The sequence below is a fragment of the Metopolophium dirhodum genome, chromosome 7 (genome assembly GCF_019925205.1).
Source record: "Metopolophium dirhodum isolate CAU chromosome 7, ASM1992520v1, whole genome shotgun sequence".
Classification (NCBI taxonomy): domain Eukaryota; kingdom Metazoa; phylum Arthropoda; class Insecta; order Hemiptera; family Aphididae; genus Metopolophium; species Metopolophium dirhodum.
This window is the reverse complement of record NC_083566.1, coordinates 21,080,946-21,101,214: the sequence shown is the minus strand read 5'-3', so window position 1 is coordinate 21,101,214 and position 20,269 is coordinate 21,080,946. Positions and strand designations below refer to the sequence as shown.

At 28.0% G+C, this 20,269-nt stretch overlaps 1 protein-coding gene across 1 annotated transcript; it reads right to left on the bottom strand.

The window, feature by feature from the left end:
* Positions 1 to 5,916: 5,916 nt before the first annotated feature.
* Positions 5,917 to 19,683, bottom strand: LOC132949532 (facilitated trehalose transporter Tret1-like). Its single transcript, XM_061020472.1, has 8 exons — positions 19,526 to 19,683; positions 11,979 to 12,153; positions 7,965 to 8,130; positions 7,651 to 7,853; positions 7,376 to 7,586; positions 6,940 to 7,193; positions 6,490 to 6,801; positions 5,917 to 6,383 (listed from the first exon to the last, which is right to left on the bottom strand). The coding sequence occupies exons 1-8, from the start codon at positions 19,540 to 19,542 to the stop codon at positions 6,039 to 6,041; spliced, it is 1,683 nt and encodes a 560-aa protein (XP_060876455.1). The 5' UTR covers positions 19,543 to 19,683; the 3' UTR covers positions 5,917 to 6,038.
* Positions 19,684 to 20,269: the final 586 nt, after the last annotated feature.

The window sequence follows — 20,269 nt, the reverse complement described above, 5'->3', positions numbered from 1 at the left end:
GTAATCTATAATATTGTACAACTTTGATTGAAAGTTTTTTGTAACTTGGTACTTATTTACGTGTTTAACGTATATTCAATATTTTTTCAAAACAAAATAAAATATATTAATATTTTATAAATAATCTACATGTATTAAATTCGCCCCAACAATTTATGTTATTTGCCCTTTAAATTGTGTAGCATCCCGTGACCTATTTTACCAGTCCGCGCCTGGCTCTACCTCATTGCCACATTGCCTCAACTTTACTTACATAGATGAAATCTATGGATGACACCGACCCAAGCCCGAATTATGGGGGGGGGGGCACGGTCCCGGGGCCCATCTTTTTCTCCAAAATATATTTTTTTAACGCGTCAATACAGTTTTCAAAAAAAAAAATTATTTTAGTAGGTAGGTAGATAGGTAACTATTGTAAGTAAATTATTATTAATAATTATAAAATAAAATTGTTCTCAATTTTATATCATGAAAAAATAATATAAATAATAAACTATGTTTGCCAACAATTTTGTTTGTTTTTTTTTTTTTTAGCATTTTAGATAACCGATTTAACTATATATATAAAAAATTATTTAGTTCTTGTAAATAAGGTATTTCAAATAAAAGTATTAATGCATATTAAACTTAACTTTAGAGGACCATAGTTAATAACCTAGCGGCTAGCGAACCAAAATTGATCATTTGACTGTCAAAATGTTCAGAAAAAAAACTTTACTAGAATCTATCAAAAAATATAGTGGTTATCATTTGAAAAATAAAGTAAATTTCATTATTGATACGATAAAAATGTTATAAAAAAAATTGTCTGTTAAAAATAAAGAAACACGTCTTTTTTGTTTTAATGAAATTCCATATCATCGATCCATAATTGTCAAAAAAACACCCTCGTACAGTGACATAAGATACACCCTGTATATACTATATATTATACAATAATATAAAGTTGTTAATATGTAATGATACAGTTATTTTTAAGTTAAAGTTGAAGGGGGTCCACTAAGTGTATGGTGTCCCGGGGCCAATTGATCCTTAATTCAGACTTGCACCGACCTAATAACAAATCAATAAAAATAGGTACTTTATTTTTGAATTTATATAGCAGCCCCTACGGACCTCGGACACTAGACTTATATATACTAATCTATGCTTGGAGTCTCGGACACATTTTTTACGGACCTAAAGGCTGCGTAATTATAAAATATAGTTTTTCCATTGCATTTTAGATTCTGAGGGAAGCTATGAATGTATTGATTTTACAATGATGTGTGTTTTTTTTTTTTGTGTCTGTCATCACCTTTTAGGACAGTAAAAGTGCTTGGATTTTCTGCAATAGTAACTTTTCTGATAGGAAAGTGAATCTAGTTGGTACTTTGGGGGGTCAAAAGTAACCTTAAAATGTATAACAAAAAATGTATTATAATTTTAATATGTTAACTAAGTTAATAAAGTAATCAAATTTTGTTTAAAAATGTTTATTATTATTAATAGCTTCGAGAAAAATTATAGATAGATTAAAGCAAAATATATGATGAAATACCTTAATTCATATTTGCTTAGAATTTGTCAAGTGCTCTTTTACAACATATATCATCACTTTTGTACTTAAATTGCATAACCAAATTATATATTCAATATGCTTATTTATCTCAGTATCTGATTAAAATGTTTTTATAATTTGTAAAAATATAAATAATAAAATAAAGAAGGTAGCCAAGTGGATACCACTCTGCTGTACTATATTTATCGAGTATGTCATTGTATCATTGTATTGGATGTATTATGTGTTAAATTTGAATTCAACGTCAAATCTTTGTATATGAAAAATGATTCTGAGTGGGGTCAGCGTGTCAGCTTACCACCTTTGTATAAATAATTAAATGGAATAAATAAAAATCGAACATTTCTCATTGCTAAAAATAGCTCAAAAAGAGTAAACATCTTTTGAAAATTTTGCCATGCATGGAAAATGCCAATATAAACATTTGTTAAAAATTTCAAGTGTATGGTTAATCGTTTTGGAATTACTACAAAATATCAAAAATCGGTTAATGGGATTTGTTAATTTACCGTTGAATATCCAATATCGTAAAAATGTTTAATTCAAACACTCATAAAAAATTAACATTACATTCTGGTAAACTTTTTTTTTGGAAAGGTAGAAAAAGTTGTGGGGATCTTCTATTACATTTTTATATTCTGAGTGGAACGATGAATGTATTGATTTTACAATGATGTGTGTTTTTTTTTTTATTTTATTTTTTTTTTTTTTTGTGTCTGTCATCACCTTTTAGGACAGTATAAGTCAAGCACTTTTCAGATAACACATTTTCTTCAATAGTAACTTTTCTGATAGGAAAGTGGATCTAGTTGGTACTTTAGGGGGTCAAAAGTAAAAATTTCCCAGTAGTTTTCACAAGCGACGTGAAAAACAAAAGAAAAATTAAGGAAAAACGGGAATTTTTACGCAAAATCTGTTTTCGAGAAAATCGATTTTGGTTTTTGGTGTAACTCTAAAACAAATGACCGTAGGGACATGAAATTTTGACTGAATGTTTAAATGTATAAAATGTTTAACTTTTATGGCTAAGGATTGAAAATTTAAAACAAGGCTCCACGTAAATAGGTTTTATATGAATTACTTTATTCACAATAATATCATTAAATATATACTTGGTAATATCATAGGCTGACTGACCGTTTTCGCCTAGAATCGTTTTTCTTATACAATGATATTATATCATTGAATTAAAATTTAACACCATCCATTACAGTGAGTCACTTGTAACCTACTGTACAGCAGAGCGACATCCACTTACCCACTTTTTTTATTTTTATAATAAAACTACGAATAAAAATATTTTCTGAAATTGTGAGACTCTGTGTAGGCCTGTGGAAAATTGTCACCCAAAATAACTATAAAATAATAATATAATAATACAATATACTGCACTAACTGAACTATCATTTAATTAGCTACTATAAAATATATATTAATTAGGTAAGTATGCAAAACAAATTTTATTTAAATACTCAGTACTAAAAATGTTCCACTGTTGGCATACATGCACCTGCCTATAGTGCCTGAATCTAGGATAAAAAAGCCATTGATAAAAACAATAAATTTAATACAATTAATATAATTTAAAAAGGTTATAGCTAAAAATAAGCGAAATATATTGAAAATTAAACTATGTGAAGAAAATACCAATATACGTGTCTTTTCATTTTTTAATAAAAAATATTACATATTTTTAATCCCTCTAATATTATTAGTAGACTATACCTATACTAAATAAACTAAATCGTCTGATAATTTTTCACTAATAATTGGACTTATCTTATCGCCGAATCTTAGTCGTATTACCTATTTATTGGTGTTTATCACGTGGACAATAATTTGGAACGTAAATGTTTGGACGGCAATCGGTGGCAATCATTTAGGGGTGGGGGATCTGGGGGGGGGCAATTTTTCTGGGCAACAAGTTTGTGTAGGAGCATCTTTTTTGAAAACAGATTTACAATGATTTAGGCAGTTAGGCAAATCAATGTCAACAAAATGTTAAATTAATATTTAAATATAAGCAAAGCCATTTTGTGCAATCTTCACATCATCTGATAATACGTGCGCGTATTGGTTTGTCGTCGTATACCTAAACCTATTTTTCTGTGCCTAAACTAAACATTTATTATGGGCTATGATCAGTGGCGTAGCCAGGATTATGAAATGGGGGGTGTTTAAGTATAGATTCTCGCCGAGGCTCTATTTCCCCCTCCAAGATGCCTGGTCGTTGCGACGACAATAGGCGACCGATGCCGATGCTAGCAACTCCTAGACCTATCGGCAGTCACGTCCTGCCGCCGGCAGCTTTGAGTGGGTGACGCGAGGGGATGCGTAGAATGCAGAACGAAAAGATTTTCGTCGGGCCACGGCGTTTTATCACGGCGAACAGAGTATACTGATTTTCATTTCTTCGTACAATCTAGAATCTAGATGTCAATTATGGTTTGAACACTGTTTTATCACAAAGAGACTTATAAAATCTTACGTACCATATGCGAAAATTGGGCCAGCTGTAGCCCAGCTCCACCAACTACTTTAACAGCCCTCCCAAACATTTATTAATTTTTTTTAAGCTTATTCAATTTTATAATAGTATGGTTTTAGGCTTTGGCCTCCCCAAATCTCAAAATGTGTGCCTATTGTACCTATAGTAATATTGTACCTATTGTAACCTAACCTAACCAAACATAATATTCTTTAAAATATTTTTCAATGTTATCTTAATATTATTTTTCCCGACAATTGTATGCACATTTAAGTTTAAAAAAAATGCAAAATATGCACAAACATGCTAAAAATCGCTCAAATGTGCATTTTTTTATATAATATGTCAAAATATGCAAAAATGTGCAAATTCAAACTTTGTATTTAATTTCACCATTTTATAAGACAAATTTATAACTTATCTAAAATAATCTATGACCACTACAATAAAACATGCAAGCAGTCCCGAACCCTATACAGGCGCGGCCCCAGAGGAGGCGAAGGGGCGTTCGCCCCCACCATAACAATTTTTATGTATAAAATTACTCTCATTGTCAACAAAATAATAATTACCTATCAAAATTTTAATTTACCGTTATACCTAAGTAGAAAAACTATAATCACCACAAAGATAATTATTATTATCTATATGGATAACCATTACTGTTTACTAAGTGTTTAGATAAAGATAATAAGTAATAACTACTTGTGTGGTATACTGGTTAGTAAACTGTGGCTGAAAACCGTGAACGACTCAAACCCATTATTGCGGAATCCATACTATTTCTTGGGCGTCAAAATATAGCTCTTAGAGTCTAAGAGGGTATCGAGACCGAGGCGTATTAAATACTTCTACTACAACTTCATCTGTTATTAATGAGGGTACCTAATTTCAGAGAATTGTTAAAATTTCGTATGGCATCAGGTGATGCTATTTTAGAAAAACATTTAAAAACATGTAACTTAAAAGCTACATATATTTCACACACAACTCAGGAAAATATTATTGATTGCATTACAGATGAGTTACTGACATGCATTTTAAATTATGTAAACATTTTTAAATATTACTGTGTAGTTTTTGACGGAACTGAAGATGTCTCTCATGTTTCTCAATTTAGTTTAATATTGAGATATATAGACAATAAAAACAAGTACTGAAGTACCGTAAAATGGGGTAACTTCAGAAACGTGGGATGATTCCAGACAATAGTACAATACCATGTTTTTGTAGTTACCTTATCATTTTAGAATACAGGTTTAATAAAAGTTGAAAACTGATACTCCACATTAATATTATCTATCATGAATTACTACTGTAGTAATTCATGACATCCATTATAATCACGGTTTATATAATATATATATATATATATATAATATCTGTTTGTATATCTTAAATCGTGATTATAACCTATTAACTTCCATAGATAATAATATTATATAAATTAATATGTTGTATTATGTATGGGGTTTTTTTTATTTAAATTTATTAAATTTTTCTTAAATATCTATATTGTCCGAAATCAAACATTGAAGTTATAACATCGGTTTTTAATGAAATAGATTTGATGTCACTCCATTTTGCGGGTCACTCTGGACAAAATTCTACTTTTAAAATAAGTGTGAACTTATGTTCTTAATGATTATTCTTTTATTCTTCTGGTATATGATTTCAACATACTTAAAGAACATTGTATATTTTTTACATAATTTTTATAAAACAATATATTGAGGTTAATTTTTTGAAAAACGTCCAAATCTGTCTTGAGTTAACCCATTTTACGGTATCAGTATTTATCAATTTATGCTTGACCAATCTAATAAGTAATAAATTGTTAGCCAAGAAGCTAATCAAAATAACACAATTCATAAAAAATTAAATAATATATTAATCGTAAACCATAATGTAAATAAATATAACGAACAATTTATTATTGTAATAGTTTAAAAAAATAAAGGAAAAAAAAAATAATAACATAGGTAAGATTTATATATGGGTTTCAGTATGATCTAGTTCTAAAGCGGGATTTGTGGCTGACCACATTTTTTTTTCTTTGATTTTATCACTTCTTTCAATTTTCATAACAAATGTTTTAGTTTTATCGGCAAAATGATTTTGAATGTCTTCTAAAGGTACACCTTCTGTTTCTGGCATCATGGTGTACAACATTAGACATCCAATTAGACTTACTATGGCATATAAAAGAAATGTTCCGGATAAGTTAATACAATCCAGTACCATGAAATATGACTTATTTGCAATAAAAGAAAATATGTAGGAACTAGAACCGCTGGCACCACTGGCTTGCCCACGAATATTCGGTGGATATACCTAGACATTTAATAGTTATTAGTTCAGGCGATTAAGTTGTATCACTATATTTTATCTTTTTAAATCTCTACTATAATAATATAATAATATAATCGAGTTTAATTACCTCTCCGATTAACATCCATGGTAATAGTCTAATAGAAATATGCGTCATAAAAGCAGCGGTATTCAAAAACACTAGTGGTATCCAAGTAACGTTAAGAATTATTTCTTCATTGTATTGTTTTATGAATACGTATGCTGACACAACGAAAAAACACAAAGATGATCCCAGCGTGGAAACAATTGCTAAAGGACGTTTACCAGTCCAGTGAATTAATAATAGACCTAGAATGCCTCCCATCAATTGTAAAATTCCGAGGACTAATGTAGATGTATAACCGTTGATCGGAGACCCCAACGTTTCAAAAATCTGAACCTGTTTTGTACACAATCATTATTGTTAAGAATATAATATATTACATAAATTAGTTATAGCCTATAGAGTATAGGTACATTTGAATTCAATATTTCAATATATTAAACAATTTATTTATCATGTATTATTGAAACTTACTGCATAGACTTGCAATGTACTCGTTCCACCAAAGCTTCCAAAAAAGAAACTAGCTGTTATGATGAAGTAAGGTAGTAAAAATGTTCGTCTCATATAAAATGAATAAAATTTTTTGTTTTTTTTCATTCTTACTTTCTCTTCATTTAATGCTATTGATTTACTTAACATCGATAGTTCATATTGTACTGCATCTGGTTGAACCCAACCACGAAGCCAACATAGAGACTTTTCGGCTTCGGCGATACGACCTTTGGCTAAATGGAATAAATATAATATATGTAATTAAAATAATAAATATTTCTAATAATGTATCTAAAATATAAAAATCTAAATCCAATTCAATCGAAAAAAAAATAAAGGTAGGTACAATTTTAAAATCATTTTTTTTTTTTTATAGCTATTTAGCCAAATTTAGTAATTTGTCGTATTATCTTACTTATAAGCCAATGTGGACTTTCTGGTATAAATAATAATGAAATAAATGCCACTACGGGTATAATAGTATTTAAAAGTACAATTTTTCTCCAGTGGAAAAAGTTTCCTAAGATAAATTGTGATATAGATCCAAGTATGACTGTAGTCGATGACAGAGCAGCAAGCACACCTCGGATATGAGGTTCAGTAATTTCAGCAACGTAGGTCAACACCTAGCAATTAATTAGTTTTATTATTATAGATAATTCACATTATTTTAAATAATTGTATACTGACTGGAGCTTCTAGCAAACCACCACAAAGTCCACACAGCGCTAAAGCTAAGTAGAGCTGAGTTACTGTCGAAGCATAATGAAATAACAACCAAGCTAGAATGAATGGCAAAGTAAGCGCAATCATGCTGGGTTTTCGTCCAAAAGGTTGAGTGATAGTTCCAGATATCATACATCCAAGTGGAACACATATTAAATTTATGCTGCCTAGAAACATTTTAACAAACATTGTATTGACGCATATATTTTAAGAGCTTAAACGTACTAATATATGAACTATTATATAGGTATATATAAGTAATAACAGTCTCTACTAACTGAACCATGATATTTGTTCTTTGTTCAATTGGAGCAAATCGTCATGTCTTACACTAGTGATATTTGATACTGAATTAGAATACAATGCTGGAATAGCTATTGTTGGTAGTCCTAACGTCATTCCATATGTTAAGAGCAAACAGTTCTTAGCTGATACAGCCAATATCTAAATACAAAAAAAACTTATTTGTAGGTGTTCAAACATTCTTGAACTACCTATTAGATTTAAATTTGCTTATAAGCTATAGAATGTGACTTATTTTAAAAGGTCATGCACTCTTGCTATGTTAACAGAAACATTTTTGAGCCAATATGTTAAGATACTTACATATAAATAAAAATTTAATATCCGATAAAAAAAATTTTATTTTATTTAAAAATTTAAAAATTACTTTTTTAAAATCTTATAGTTTTTATTTAGATACTAATGTTACAGTAATAATTAATATCTGACCATTAATTATTATTTTTAGATTCTGAGTAGAGCTATGTATAAGACGTAGGTATTGGTTTAAAAATGATCCGTGGTTATTCTTATGTGAATTCGTGTACGTATTACGCGAAAACAACTCCCCCCCGCCTGCTAAACCCCCAAATACCTCCACTGTAAACATGCCTGTTATATAATAATAGTTGGTCCCACGCACTTCGTCGCTTGTAAAAGATTACAACTTTTAAAAAAATTGTGATTGTTCAACTCCTTTTGGGTGCAACTATAAGTTTTCCCGGTAGACAATGTGCGACAGTATATCAAGTAAGCAATGTGTGAAAATTCGATTTGATATGCATGTTTGCACTTAATCTGCCCGATTAACCAATAGCAACCATTTAAAAACATAAATTTCCATCGTAAATCTCAAAATCCCTGTTATTTGAGCACCTCCCCAGGTCGAACCTCTAATTTACCCTTTATAAATTTTAAGCCTATATATCTTCTTCCCAGATGTTTAATCTATCTATGTACCAAATGTCATCGCAATCAGATGGACGGCTTAGGAATATATAAAGGTCACACACACACACACACACACACACAGATATTCATTTTTATATACCTATATAAATTTACCTTGATTTTAAAAATTCGTCAAATGTCATTACATAAGCGATAATTTTTCATTGATTGTTGATTCATTTTACCACAGCGGTATGATAGGTATACCTACCAGCATAAACGCAAATAGCGTTTGGGATTTGGGGGGAGGGGGGGTATGAAAATTTTTGGGGGGACTAAGTCCATAAAGCCCCCCCCCCCTATTTCCGACTATGCGGCTACCAGCTACCAAATTACCAACGTTATAATGTTCTAGTTTTGCTCTATCACTTATTGAAAATATGGTAAATAACACTTAAACTATTGTTCATTTCAGGGGGCTGTTTAGGCTTCGATGATACAAATAAACACGTCAAATATTCAAAAAGCCAGACAAAACTATTAGATTTGAGCTTAACCGACACAAATATTGAAAACACTTTAAACATCTTTTACAACTTTACTAAAATATGATTGAAGTAACTTTTGATATTACAAAAATTAAAGGTGTATCTAAATTTTACACAAATAAGTAAAAATTTGAATACAAAAATCGTGTTTTTTTGTAACTTTCAGTATTTGAACTAAAAAATGAGTTCAACCTACTATATTAGATACTAATAAAAAATTAAAAACTAATAGCAATATACATTATAAATATTATATAATAAAATATTCTTAGAAATATTGGCTGATAGACCGTTTTTGCTCTGAATCATTTTTCGTGTGTAATGATTTATCAATCAATTCAAATTTAACATATCCATTACAGTGACCTACTCAAATTAGGTAGGTACACTCGACGCTTATACAGTACAGCAGAATGATTATCTACTTTCTTACTTTTTTAATTTTAACTCACGCTTATTACTCACTTAATTCTACATTTTTATTAGTATGGGTTAATTATTTTACTTATCTGCTTATATTACATCTACATGTTATCGTTTTTGTTAAAATTTAAAAAATTTTACTAGCATAGTTTTCATTATGATAGGTTACAAATGTCACATACCAGATTCAAATAAATAAAATAATATCCGTTGTCATATCTTTAAAATTACTTAAATAATTTTTGCATGAAAAATAGATAACTATATTTTTTATTATTTATAAAAAATATAACAAGTATTTATGAGATACTACAATGTATTGATATTTATTTAACTATGATATTATAATTGTATTTTCTTTCTATATTTATTATTTATATAGCTTTATTGCTTTAATAATACCTATATAATTGTATTTTCTTTCTATATTTATTATTTATATAGCTTTATTGCTTTAATAATACCTATACGTCTTACGTTGCCCCCGCGGTAATTATACAATACAGATTGGAATACGACTGTGGACAACTGGACACACAGATCATACAAAAAAAATGTAATTTTTGAACTCAAGGAAGCCAGTTATTATGATAGTAAGAAGCATTCTGTCTCTTTTACTTAGCATTAATAAGTCATAAATCATAAAATTACATAAATACTTTGTAAAACGAATATTAAGCGTTCAACCCGAGGTGGTTTAACCTCAGTTAATCTCCAATATTTGTTCATACTATTTTATCAGTGACGATCGGTGTGGGAGGGGGTAAAAAATTCACCCCCCCCCCCCCCACAACAAATATTGCGGAACAATGAGTAGGTCAGAAACAAAAAATAAGTTAGTTGATCTACAAAATGTTAAATGTATTACTAATAAATAATTTATTATTTTTCAACCTCTCCCCAGCTGAAATAATAACCTGTAACCGCCCCTTTTTTTATTGTTAAAAGTAAATAAGTAATTAATATACCTAATATATAATATATGGGTAGCTATAAGTTAATAGTTATTTACACGAATTATAATATTACGTTGTTTATTTGTATTCACTTTTATTATAAACAATTTTATACTACTACTCAATAGTTATATTATTATATATAGGTACCTATAAATATTTCATTTAAAAATAATTATAATTTTCAAGGTCTTACATGGTAAAAATTCCGGAAAATGCATCTTCAATATCGTGATTCTATTGTATTATTTAAATACAGGATGAGACCTATGACCTTCAACTTCCATCATAATATCTAATAATAGTTTTTCAGAATAATTTGAATCAAGTTTATTTTATTACTGCAGTTTAAAATTATTTAAAATGGATATTAATATTAAAAAAACTGGGAACTCACTCTGCTGTATATATTATATTATTATAATATAGACGCGAGTGTACCACGGTTAATCGTTATTGATTAGTACTATGTAATAACGTATGTATTAAATTTGATAAATGTTGTATTTAATTTTTAATGATATTGATATTCAAGATTATTAAAATATATTAAAATTTTACATTTTATAAATATAAAAATACAAAAAGCGAATTGTCAACATTTGAAAAGGCTTATAAAAATGTATATTATTTATTTATCGACATTGATAAAAAAGTGAAAAAAAAATTCAAACATCTATGAATACCTTAAAATTGGTTTTAATATTTTGAAAATTTGACTGTGTGTAATAAATTCCAACCATTTCGTAATAATTTGAATTTAAAATGATCATAAAAAAATTAAGTGACTACTCAAAGTTTTATTTTTAGTACCACTAAGAACAACTTATGAGGAATCTTTTATTCAACTGTCAAGCATTTTTCCAAAGCAAGAAATGTTCTATGAACATATTTTATTATATATAAAAAAAATTGTTATAAATTATAATATTATTAGTTAATACAAAAATGAATTTTTTTAAATTATAATAATATTATAATATATTATAGGTATTAGGTATGCTCTAAATTGCTTAACAAGAATTCATCTATAAAATGTAATATGTAATATTAAATACCTACTAAATAGTAATATTTGATTAATTTAAAATTGAATTATTGATATATAATTAGTAATTACATATTTACATATAATATAGATATTGAATTTGTTTATATGGATTTAGTAAACTCTTAAAACCAATAAATCTACCTGTGGTAAAGCATTTTTAAATGTTTTCTTCGATTTAGTTCTGAATACATTAATGTCGTTATTATTGTTGTTATTCTGATTTGTAGGTTCTTTAATTGGAGCATTACGGCAGTTAACGGATACAGCAGAATGATCGTTTGGCAAATCAATCGTTAATACTGGTTCGGTTCTCTCTCTAAAAAAATAAACATTGTAACTCATTAATATATAATATATATCATACGAAATATATATTATAAATTATATTAGTAGTGTAAATAGCATACCTACCTAGTAAATAATAATAAAAAAATAAATGATTTTATTAAATCGTGTAACTTTATATCTTATTATATTTATGAAAAAATACATATAATATATGACAATAATATTATATGTGCCACTTTCATATAGATAGTAGGTACCTACCTACTTTATAATTTTTATGGACTTGGGAATAGAAGTTCAGAGTTCCATACTTTCTCTTGAATAATCACTATAAAGTGTACCTATAATGTGCACATAATGGTACACCATACACATTATTTTCAATCGTGAGTAGAAATGCAAATATAGGTAGGTATCTATTAAATTTAATTAATCTCTACTCGATAGTCAATATTTTTACCTCATATCTTTAAGAAGTTGTACCGTAAGACTTTGAACCTTTATCTTAGGTACCTTTAAAACCATACATGGGAAATAGGAAGTGGAATTAACTGTAGTTATACCGTACATGTTGGATGAGTGTGGAATTAAAAGCACAATATTATGGGATGTTTATATATTTAATATTATTAAAAATAATATATTATATTTTTTGTTTTAGCTTCTATTTCAACCCTGCAGCACAATACTAATGGTATTCCGGTATTCGTACAACTTTTAAAGTGTACACCTAATAATTTAAAAAACAATTACTCTGAAGTATTAACATAGTAAATACTAACTAGGTAAGTATCTAATCAAGGCCGTATCTGAGGGGGGTCTAGACCCTCTGGACCCCCCTCCGAAATATCTTCAATATGTCTTAGTTTAACCAAATATCCATACCTAAATTCAATAAAATAACAATATACATGTTTTGGAACCCCCCGAAAAACATTTCTGGATACGGCCTTGTATCTAATCATTTAAATGCTTGTTATTCAATTTTATAAATGTGATATATATATTAATATATTATACCAACATAACATATTCTGAGCGAAGCGATGAATGTATTGATTTTACAATGATGTGTGTTTTTTTATTTTTTTTAATTAATTTCCTAGTAGTTTTCAAAAGCGACGTGAAAAACAAAAGAAAAATTAAGGAAAAACGGGAATTTTTACGCAAAATCTGTTTTCGAGAAAATCGATTTTGGTTTTTGGTGTAACTCTAAAACAAATGACCGTAGAGGCATGAAATTTTGACTGAATGTTTATATTAGCATTTTCTATACACCATACAATTTTGAAAATATTTTGACTCTTTTTGAGCTACTTATGGACATTGTCAGTTTTCAATTTTTTTAGTTTTTTTTCTATAAATATCAATAAAATTTTATCTGTTGAGTAAAAAAGCTTGAAAATTTAATAGAAGGCTCCTAGGTTATTGTTAATTTATTAATTATTTTTTGGTTAAAAATTTATAAATTTTTAACTTTTATGGCTAAGGATTGAAAATTTAAAACAAGGCTCCACGTAAATAGGTTATATATAAATTACTTTATTCACAATAATATTATCAAATATACTTGGTAATATCACAGGCTGACTGACCGTTTTCGCTCAGAATCGTTTTTTCTTATACAATGATATTATATTCCATTACAGTAACCCACTTGTAACCTACTGTACAGCAGAGCGACATCCACTTATCCACCTTTTTTTAAAATTTATTTAAAATTTTATTTACTGTATTCTATAAAATACAACTAGTACCTACAATGGATAAATTCGATACAAGGTTATTAACGGGAGGTATAGCATTTATGGGCAGGCACTCAGCAGTGCCACTCGACCAGGTATTACCTATTGTTTTATTTTTTTATTTTTGAGTAGGCCACTGTCTTTTGAGTCTCCTACGTAAATTACTGGGAAGTGAGATGAAGGATAGTTGTTTGATTAATAGGTTACTGTGAGAGCTTAATTTAGTATTAAATTTAAAGTAACATAATTTTGTTAATTTATGAAGGGTAGGAATGTTTGGTCTCTGTGAAGATTATTGTTTGTGAAATACCAAGGAGAAGACGTTACTATAGTCGTAAGCAGATGGATTGAAACGCTTGGATGGCTTTGTAGAACTCCATAACTGAATACCGCGTATGTACAAACTGGTCGAATTATTGACATATATAGTAAGTTTATTGGATAGTGATAGCTTGGAATTCAAGAATAGTCTTAGGAGGTGAAGTCTAGAGTTAACAGTTTGACGCTTAAGTTTTACGTATGGGCTCCAGGTTAGGCGTTTATCCAAGGTAAGCCCAAGATATTTAATGCATAACATATAATAGTGATGTACACCATAGGCTGTGTCATCAATCATCACTCCATTTAATTCGCAAACCTATTAATTTGTATACAGTTTCCGAAAGTCCTCGATGATTTATAATAAATGACTAATTGAATAGCTTATAAGAAAATTAGAAAATATTGTTAATTTGGTATTTAAAAACTTAAATTGCGACTATAGTATTCACTATTCTTAAAACTACTTACCTATTAATTATTATACCTATACCTACTACTTCTTAAAGGTTAATCCCAAAATATTCGCTGTTTCGCCATAGTTCATATTATGATAAATTATAAATTTAAATCATTAACATAAGATGCAAAGATTGAAATGGTACCTATATTTTATTTTAGAAATTTAATTTTGTTCGTGGAAAAATGATTATCATGCAGATTGTGTTTTTGTATACAATATATATGAGAGGTGTTAAGGTCAATGTGGGGCGAGTCTTAAATTTAGCACGTCATTCGCAATAACTGAACAACGCTTGTCGTTTGTTGTAGTTCGATGGGCTCATATTAAAAACTATTCTATTAGAAAGCTTAGACAAACCGGTTGTGTTAGAAATATAACAACCCGTAATTTAAAGTATTAAATAGTAATGCATAATAATTACAATATGCCGTTATAAACTCGTTAGATTGCTTATAAATATTAGCCACTATAGGTGTGCATAAGTGCATTTTGTATCAATAAGAACTTTAAAAATGTTGAAACACAAATATTTTTACAAGTAGGTATAATAATATTATTTACTGAATAGTACATTAATATGGTGGACTATACCTACTCTTTAAGGCCTTGATTCATAATTTCATGCTTAGGAAGTTAGAATGTAAACTTGGAAGTTGGAACGAATCTCAAACAATCGTAATGTATATAATAGCTGGTACCTACCTATATTATTATTTATTATATTACAACTGTCAGAGAAACTGTTTAGTCAACACAGTTAAAGTTGACATGCAAACAACTATTTTCTATTTAATTATGTGGAATATAATAGGCATTATATTATAGTCATATAGACTTCATAGAAATGAAGAAAATGAAAGTTACAACCACGAATAGTACCTAAGGTTATGTATAAATTATGTTAATGTTTCGGTGTTGGCATTTAACTATTATTGTACTTAAATATTTTACTTTACAATAGTAAATTTATACAAAAAATGCATTTAATCGCCATGAATACTTGTAAACCTTCTTTACCGAAAACTAACATTTGACAGTAGAAATTATTTATTACAAATTATCTTATAACTGCGTTTACAATTTAATTTTTTTTTAATATTTTTATAAAATATTTTATTGCATCATGGCGATTAATAGTTACCTTCAATCTTATAATACTAAAACCAAGATAGTTAGATAGATTAAAAGTTTAAGATAGGAGTCATTAGTCGGCTTTGTCAGGAAATGGGTGGTGGATGCTATTAAAGGCGCTGGTTGATGATGATGAAAACATTTTATTAAATTTATTTTAGGGAGCACTAACATTTTTTACTTGGACACGATTTTGGTTTACTTTTTGATATAGGAAATCATTATTCAAATGACAAAGGTAGCCTATTGGAGTATTAGTGAAAATTGTATGATTGTCATTGACACAAATAATTAATCATAGGTAAGTGGTGTAAATTCGGACAAACATTTTCGGGGAGGGCTTTTCAATCCGTGATATTTTTAAAGACTAATTAGCAAACTGTAACGCTGCATATAGGAGAAAGTTAGTATTAACTACTGACTATTAACTATATACAAATTTACAGCAGTATATCGATCGTGTATTATTTAAATGGGAGCTTGTTAAGATGTTGGGTACCTTAGCTAGTTAGTCCCCAAGCCACCACCCCCTATTTTAGCCGTTGGAACAACGTAATAAACAACGATCATAACAGATCCATGTATCATTAAATATTACATATTATAAAACAGTATTTTTTAAGCATCGTTATTTATTTTAATATTCAGAATAATATTATAAATAATACCTTTTATGGTCGATAATTTTACATTTTATGAACAGTATGGGGTCGAAGTCTATGTTTATATAGTTATATCATCTTTTTCGTTCGAAGAATCATGGTCCTCAAAGAGTAAAGACCAACAATTTGATAGTGATTAATGACTATAATTAGGACAATTAGGTAGTAATAATCAATTAAATTAAATATAATTTAATTTAATTACATATTTAAAAACATATATTCAATAGCAAAGTAATACATTTATAGTCACTAAATCTGTTGTCGCGGGATAGATCCAAACAGGTCACGAGGTAGGTATACCAAATGACAAAAAAAAATTTACAATAAAATAAAGACAGTACTAATAAAATAATTAACATCGGGTATAAGCATATACCTAACTATGGTGATTATTGAACATAAGTTATGTTTAAGTTTACAGATAGTCCGAATAACTGACAGGGAGTGATGAGCCGAGTTACCTACGAATTGGAAATAAAAAATTTAATTAAAAACGCCCACACTCGTCAAATTAAATTTAACGAGCTCGAGATGATTGAATTTTGGATATTCTCATAAAGAAAATTTAAGTTAAATTTCATTGATTTGCGTGAATATTTTATTTATTTGAAAATATCACGATAACAATTTTAAATTAATATAAAGATTTTTAAGCAGGCCATACTGTGTTAAAGTCGAACTGTATAATATCCTACTATTATTTATTATACCATAAATATTCAATTTTGATTTTAAATTTTCAGGTACTTCAGGTTAAGTTAGGTTAACCTAACCTAACCTGGTACATGTTATTTTATATTTTTTTCTTGCATTTATAGGAACGTTTATTTAAAGTGAAATAAATGAATCATTCTGTATAAGACATTGTTGCAAGAAGTGTATCATGTATAATATATAGAGTATACTAATCAAAATATGTACTAAAATCACTATTGTAATGCCTATCTATGGTACCTACCTAGTTACCTACCTAATATAACCTAATTTTCTACGGGCAATGCCAAAACATATTCATACAATTATTAAATTATCATTATACTATATTTTTAGACCTATTTTTATTTTACGAAGATTCATGTTATATTTAGTCTCAACTGTTAAAATATTAAATTTAAGAGCAGGACGTTACACCGACATATTTTGTTGTCTCCGTCTTAATAATCTGAAGATAATTTTGAATCTTTTCATGACAGTTTTTCATTGATATAATGGGGTAATACATTTGATTATATAAAGCCAAAATCCTTCTATAATAATAATAATAATAATATTAAGAGGATGTGATACCCACATGTGTTGTCTCCGTCTTACAAGTGCGTAACATAACAAATCGTACGCTCAGTAGAACACGTTTAGATCCGTTAGTTTAAAAGTTAGAGTGAATTGACCTCTTATATACAATTTTAAGGTAAGATTATTATCTAGACAACATCGTGGGCTTTTTATTATATTTCAATTTTAAAGCGAGTTATGAGTATTATAAGATGTACAAACAATTTACAATTTTAAAATACTTATAACTCGCTTTAAAATTAAAATATAATAAAAAGCCCATAAGATTGCCTAGATAATAATCTTACTTTTAATTTTTATGAGAGGTCAATTCACTCTAATTTTTAAACTAACGGAGCTAAACGTGTTCTGTTGAGCGTACAATTTTCTGTGTTACGCATTTGTAAGACGGAGACAGCAAATGTCGGTGTAACGTCCATAACATTATATAGGTATAATAGGTCACGAGTAATCTTAATATACCTACTTATATATATACTAGAGATGGCTGGCCCACTGGGTATATGAAATTACTATTTACATTTTTATGTTACATATTATCTATAATAATTTATACAATAATATTAATGACTAATACCTATCACTTAATATTAATTCTTTAATAATTAGACATATTTTATTTGGTTTTTACTTTTTACATTACTTCAATAAAAATTTTAAGTATCAAGGCATTTATAGCTTAGATATATGAAGTAATAGACCCACATTTTCTGGGTCAGGTTAGGTTACTCCGTTCATCAAAACTTTAAATACTTAGGTATTAGATATACCTTATACCTATTAATTAACTTCACTTGTTCAAAATTCAATTTTTATACTACAAAACTCTTAGAAAAACATTGGGCTTGGAAATATTATTTTTATTTTAATTTAATTTTGTTGAATAAACGTCATACAGCTTTTTGAGTAGAATGTATAAAGAACATAGCAATAAAAGAGTAAATACATATTTAAGTAGCTTAAATTACACAAATTGTACTGAAATATGAAATTAAAAACTTAAAAAATTGTGTTGTTATAAATATATATATTCAAAAAAAATGTGTTTTGTTAAGAGTTTAAATTATGTAAAAAAATCATTTTCATAAACGTTAATAATTTTTGAGATAACGAGTGTTTACTTTTAAAATAATTATAGGTACCTAGCATTATATGATTTAATAAAAAAAAAAATATCTTGATAAAAATACGTTTAGTTGTACCTATTATAGTTGGTTGATATAACATAGAAGTCAGATTAAATTATTTAAATTACATGTAAAGTTAAGATTTATTCATTATTTTTGTTGATCGCATGGAGGTACATATATATTTCTATAAAAATTTACATATATTTCATATAGGTATCAGCGAAGTAGATAAAATACAATACCTATCTGATATTATGTCACTATAAGACCGTATTCATAATTAATGATAATACTTTTTATATGTATATAATTACTATATATATATATATAAATAATTAAAATATTATAACGTACGAGAGTTTTTTAGTAATTCAGATGATAATATTATGTATATTATATAAATATATAGTTTTTTTTATACATTATAGAAACAACGATTGTTTAAACTGTACTTAAAATTTGGAAATATATTATATTGGTACTCGGATAATAATATGTATTATGTGTATCATATCAAATTTATTACATTTAGTCATATACTCTTACAGTCTTACATTACCTATACATACACGAACAAACGATTAGGTAGGTACTAGGCACCTATAATATTTACTATGAATACCTGCTTTTAATTTATAAATATAATATTATATACCTTGTATCCGGGTTCATGATTTTAAAAGTGATCACATTAATATTATAAATTCTTATTTTTAAATATAAAAATTAATACTAAAATAATATCAGAAGCATTTACACAACTGCACTGAAAATGTTGACGGCGTATACTGACCATATGCATACCAACCTGCATGGTACCTACCTACCTCTCGATTATTTAGTATAACACTATAACCTACCTAGTACACCTACCAACTACGGCTTTCTATGATCACTGATCAGTCTCTGTTATGTTTTAAAAAAAATCTCGAATAACTGTAAAACAATATTGGCAAGACTCTTAGTCAACATAACAATACAGAGTGTGTACCTACAACTAATGTTAATGTTACTATAGTTGTACATATATTATTGTACAACGTAGGTACATATTGTTAAGCGAAAAACAATGGCATGATATTATGATAGTGTTGATAGTGTAGCCGTATAAGTATTACAATTAATAATATACTATTACTTACAATTGCCGTCAATCAAAATTAATGAATATGAATTATATAAAACTATAATTAAATTATAAAGCATAATAAAGAAATGGTAAAATATTTTAATAAACAACTATGTAAAATAGCTTGTCACTAATTTTTATATTATACGGTGGCGGATATGGATAATAGTTTATGTTAACGAGAACTGAATTTAAGAGCCTCTAAATAAAAGGGCTCTCAACAATTTACTGATCGCTTCGCTTCGCATTCTATTTATGAGATTGTTGTGT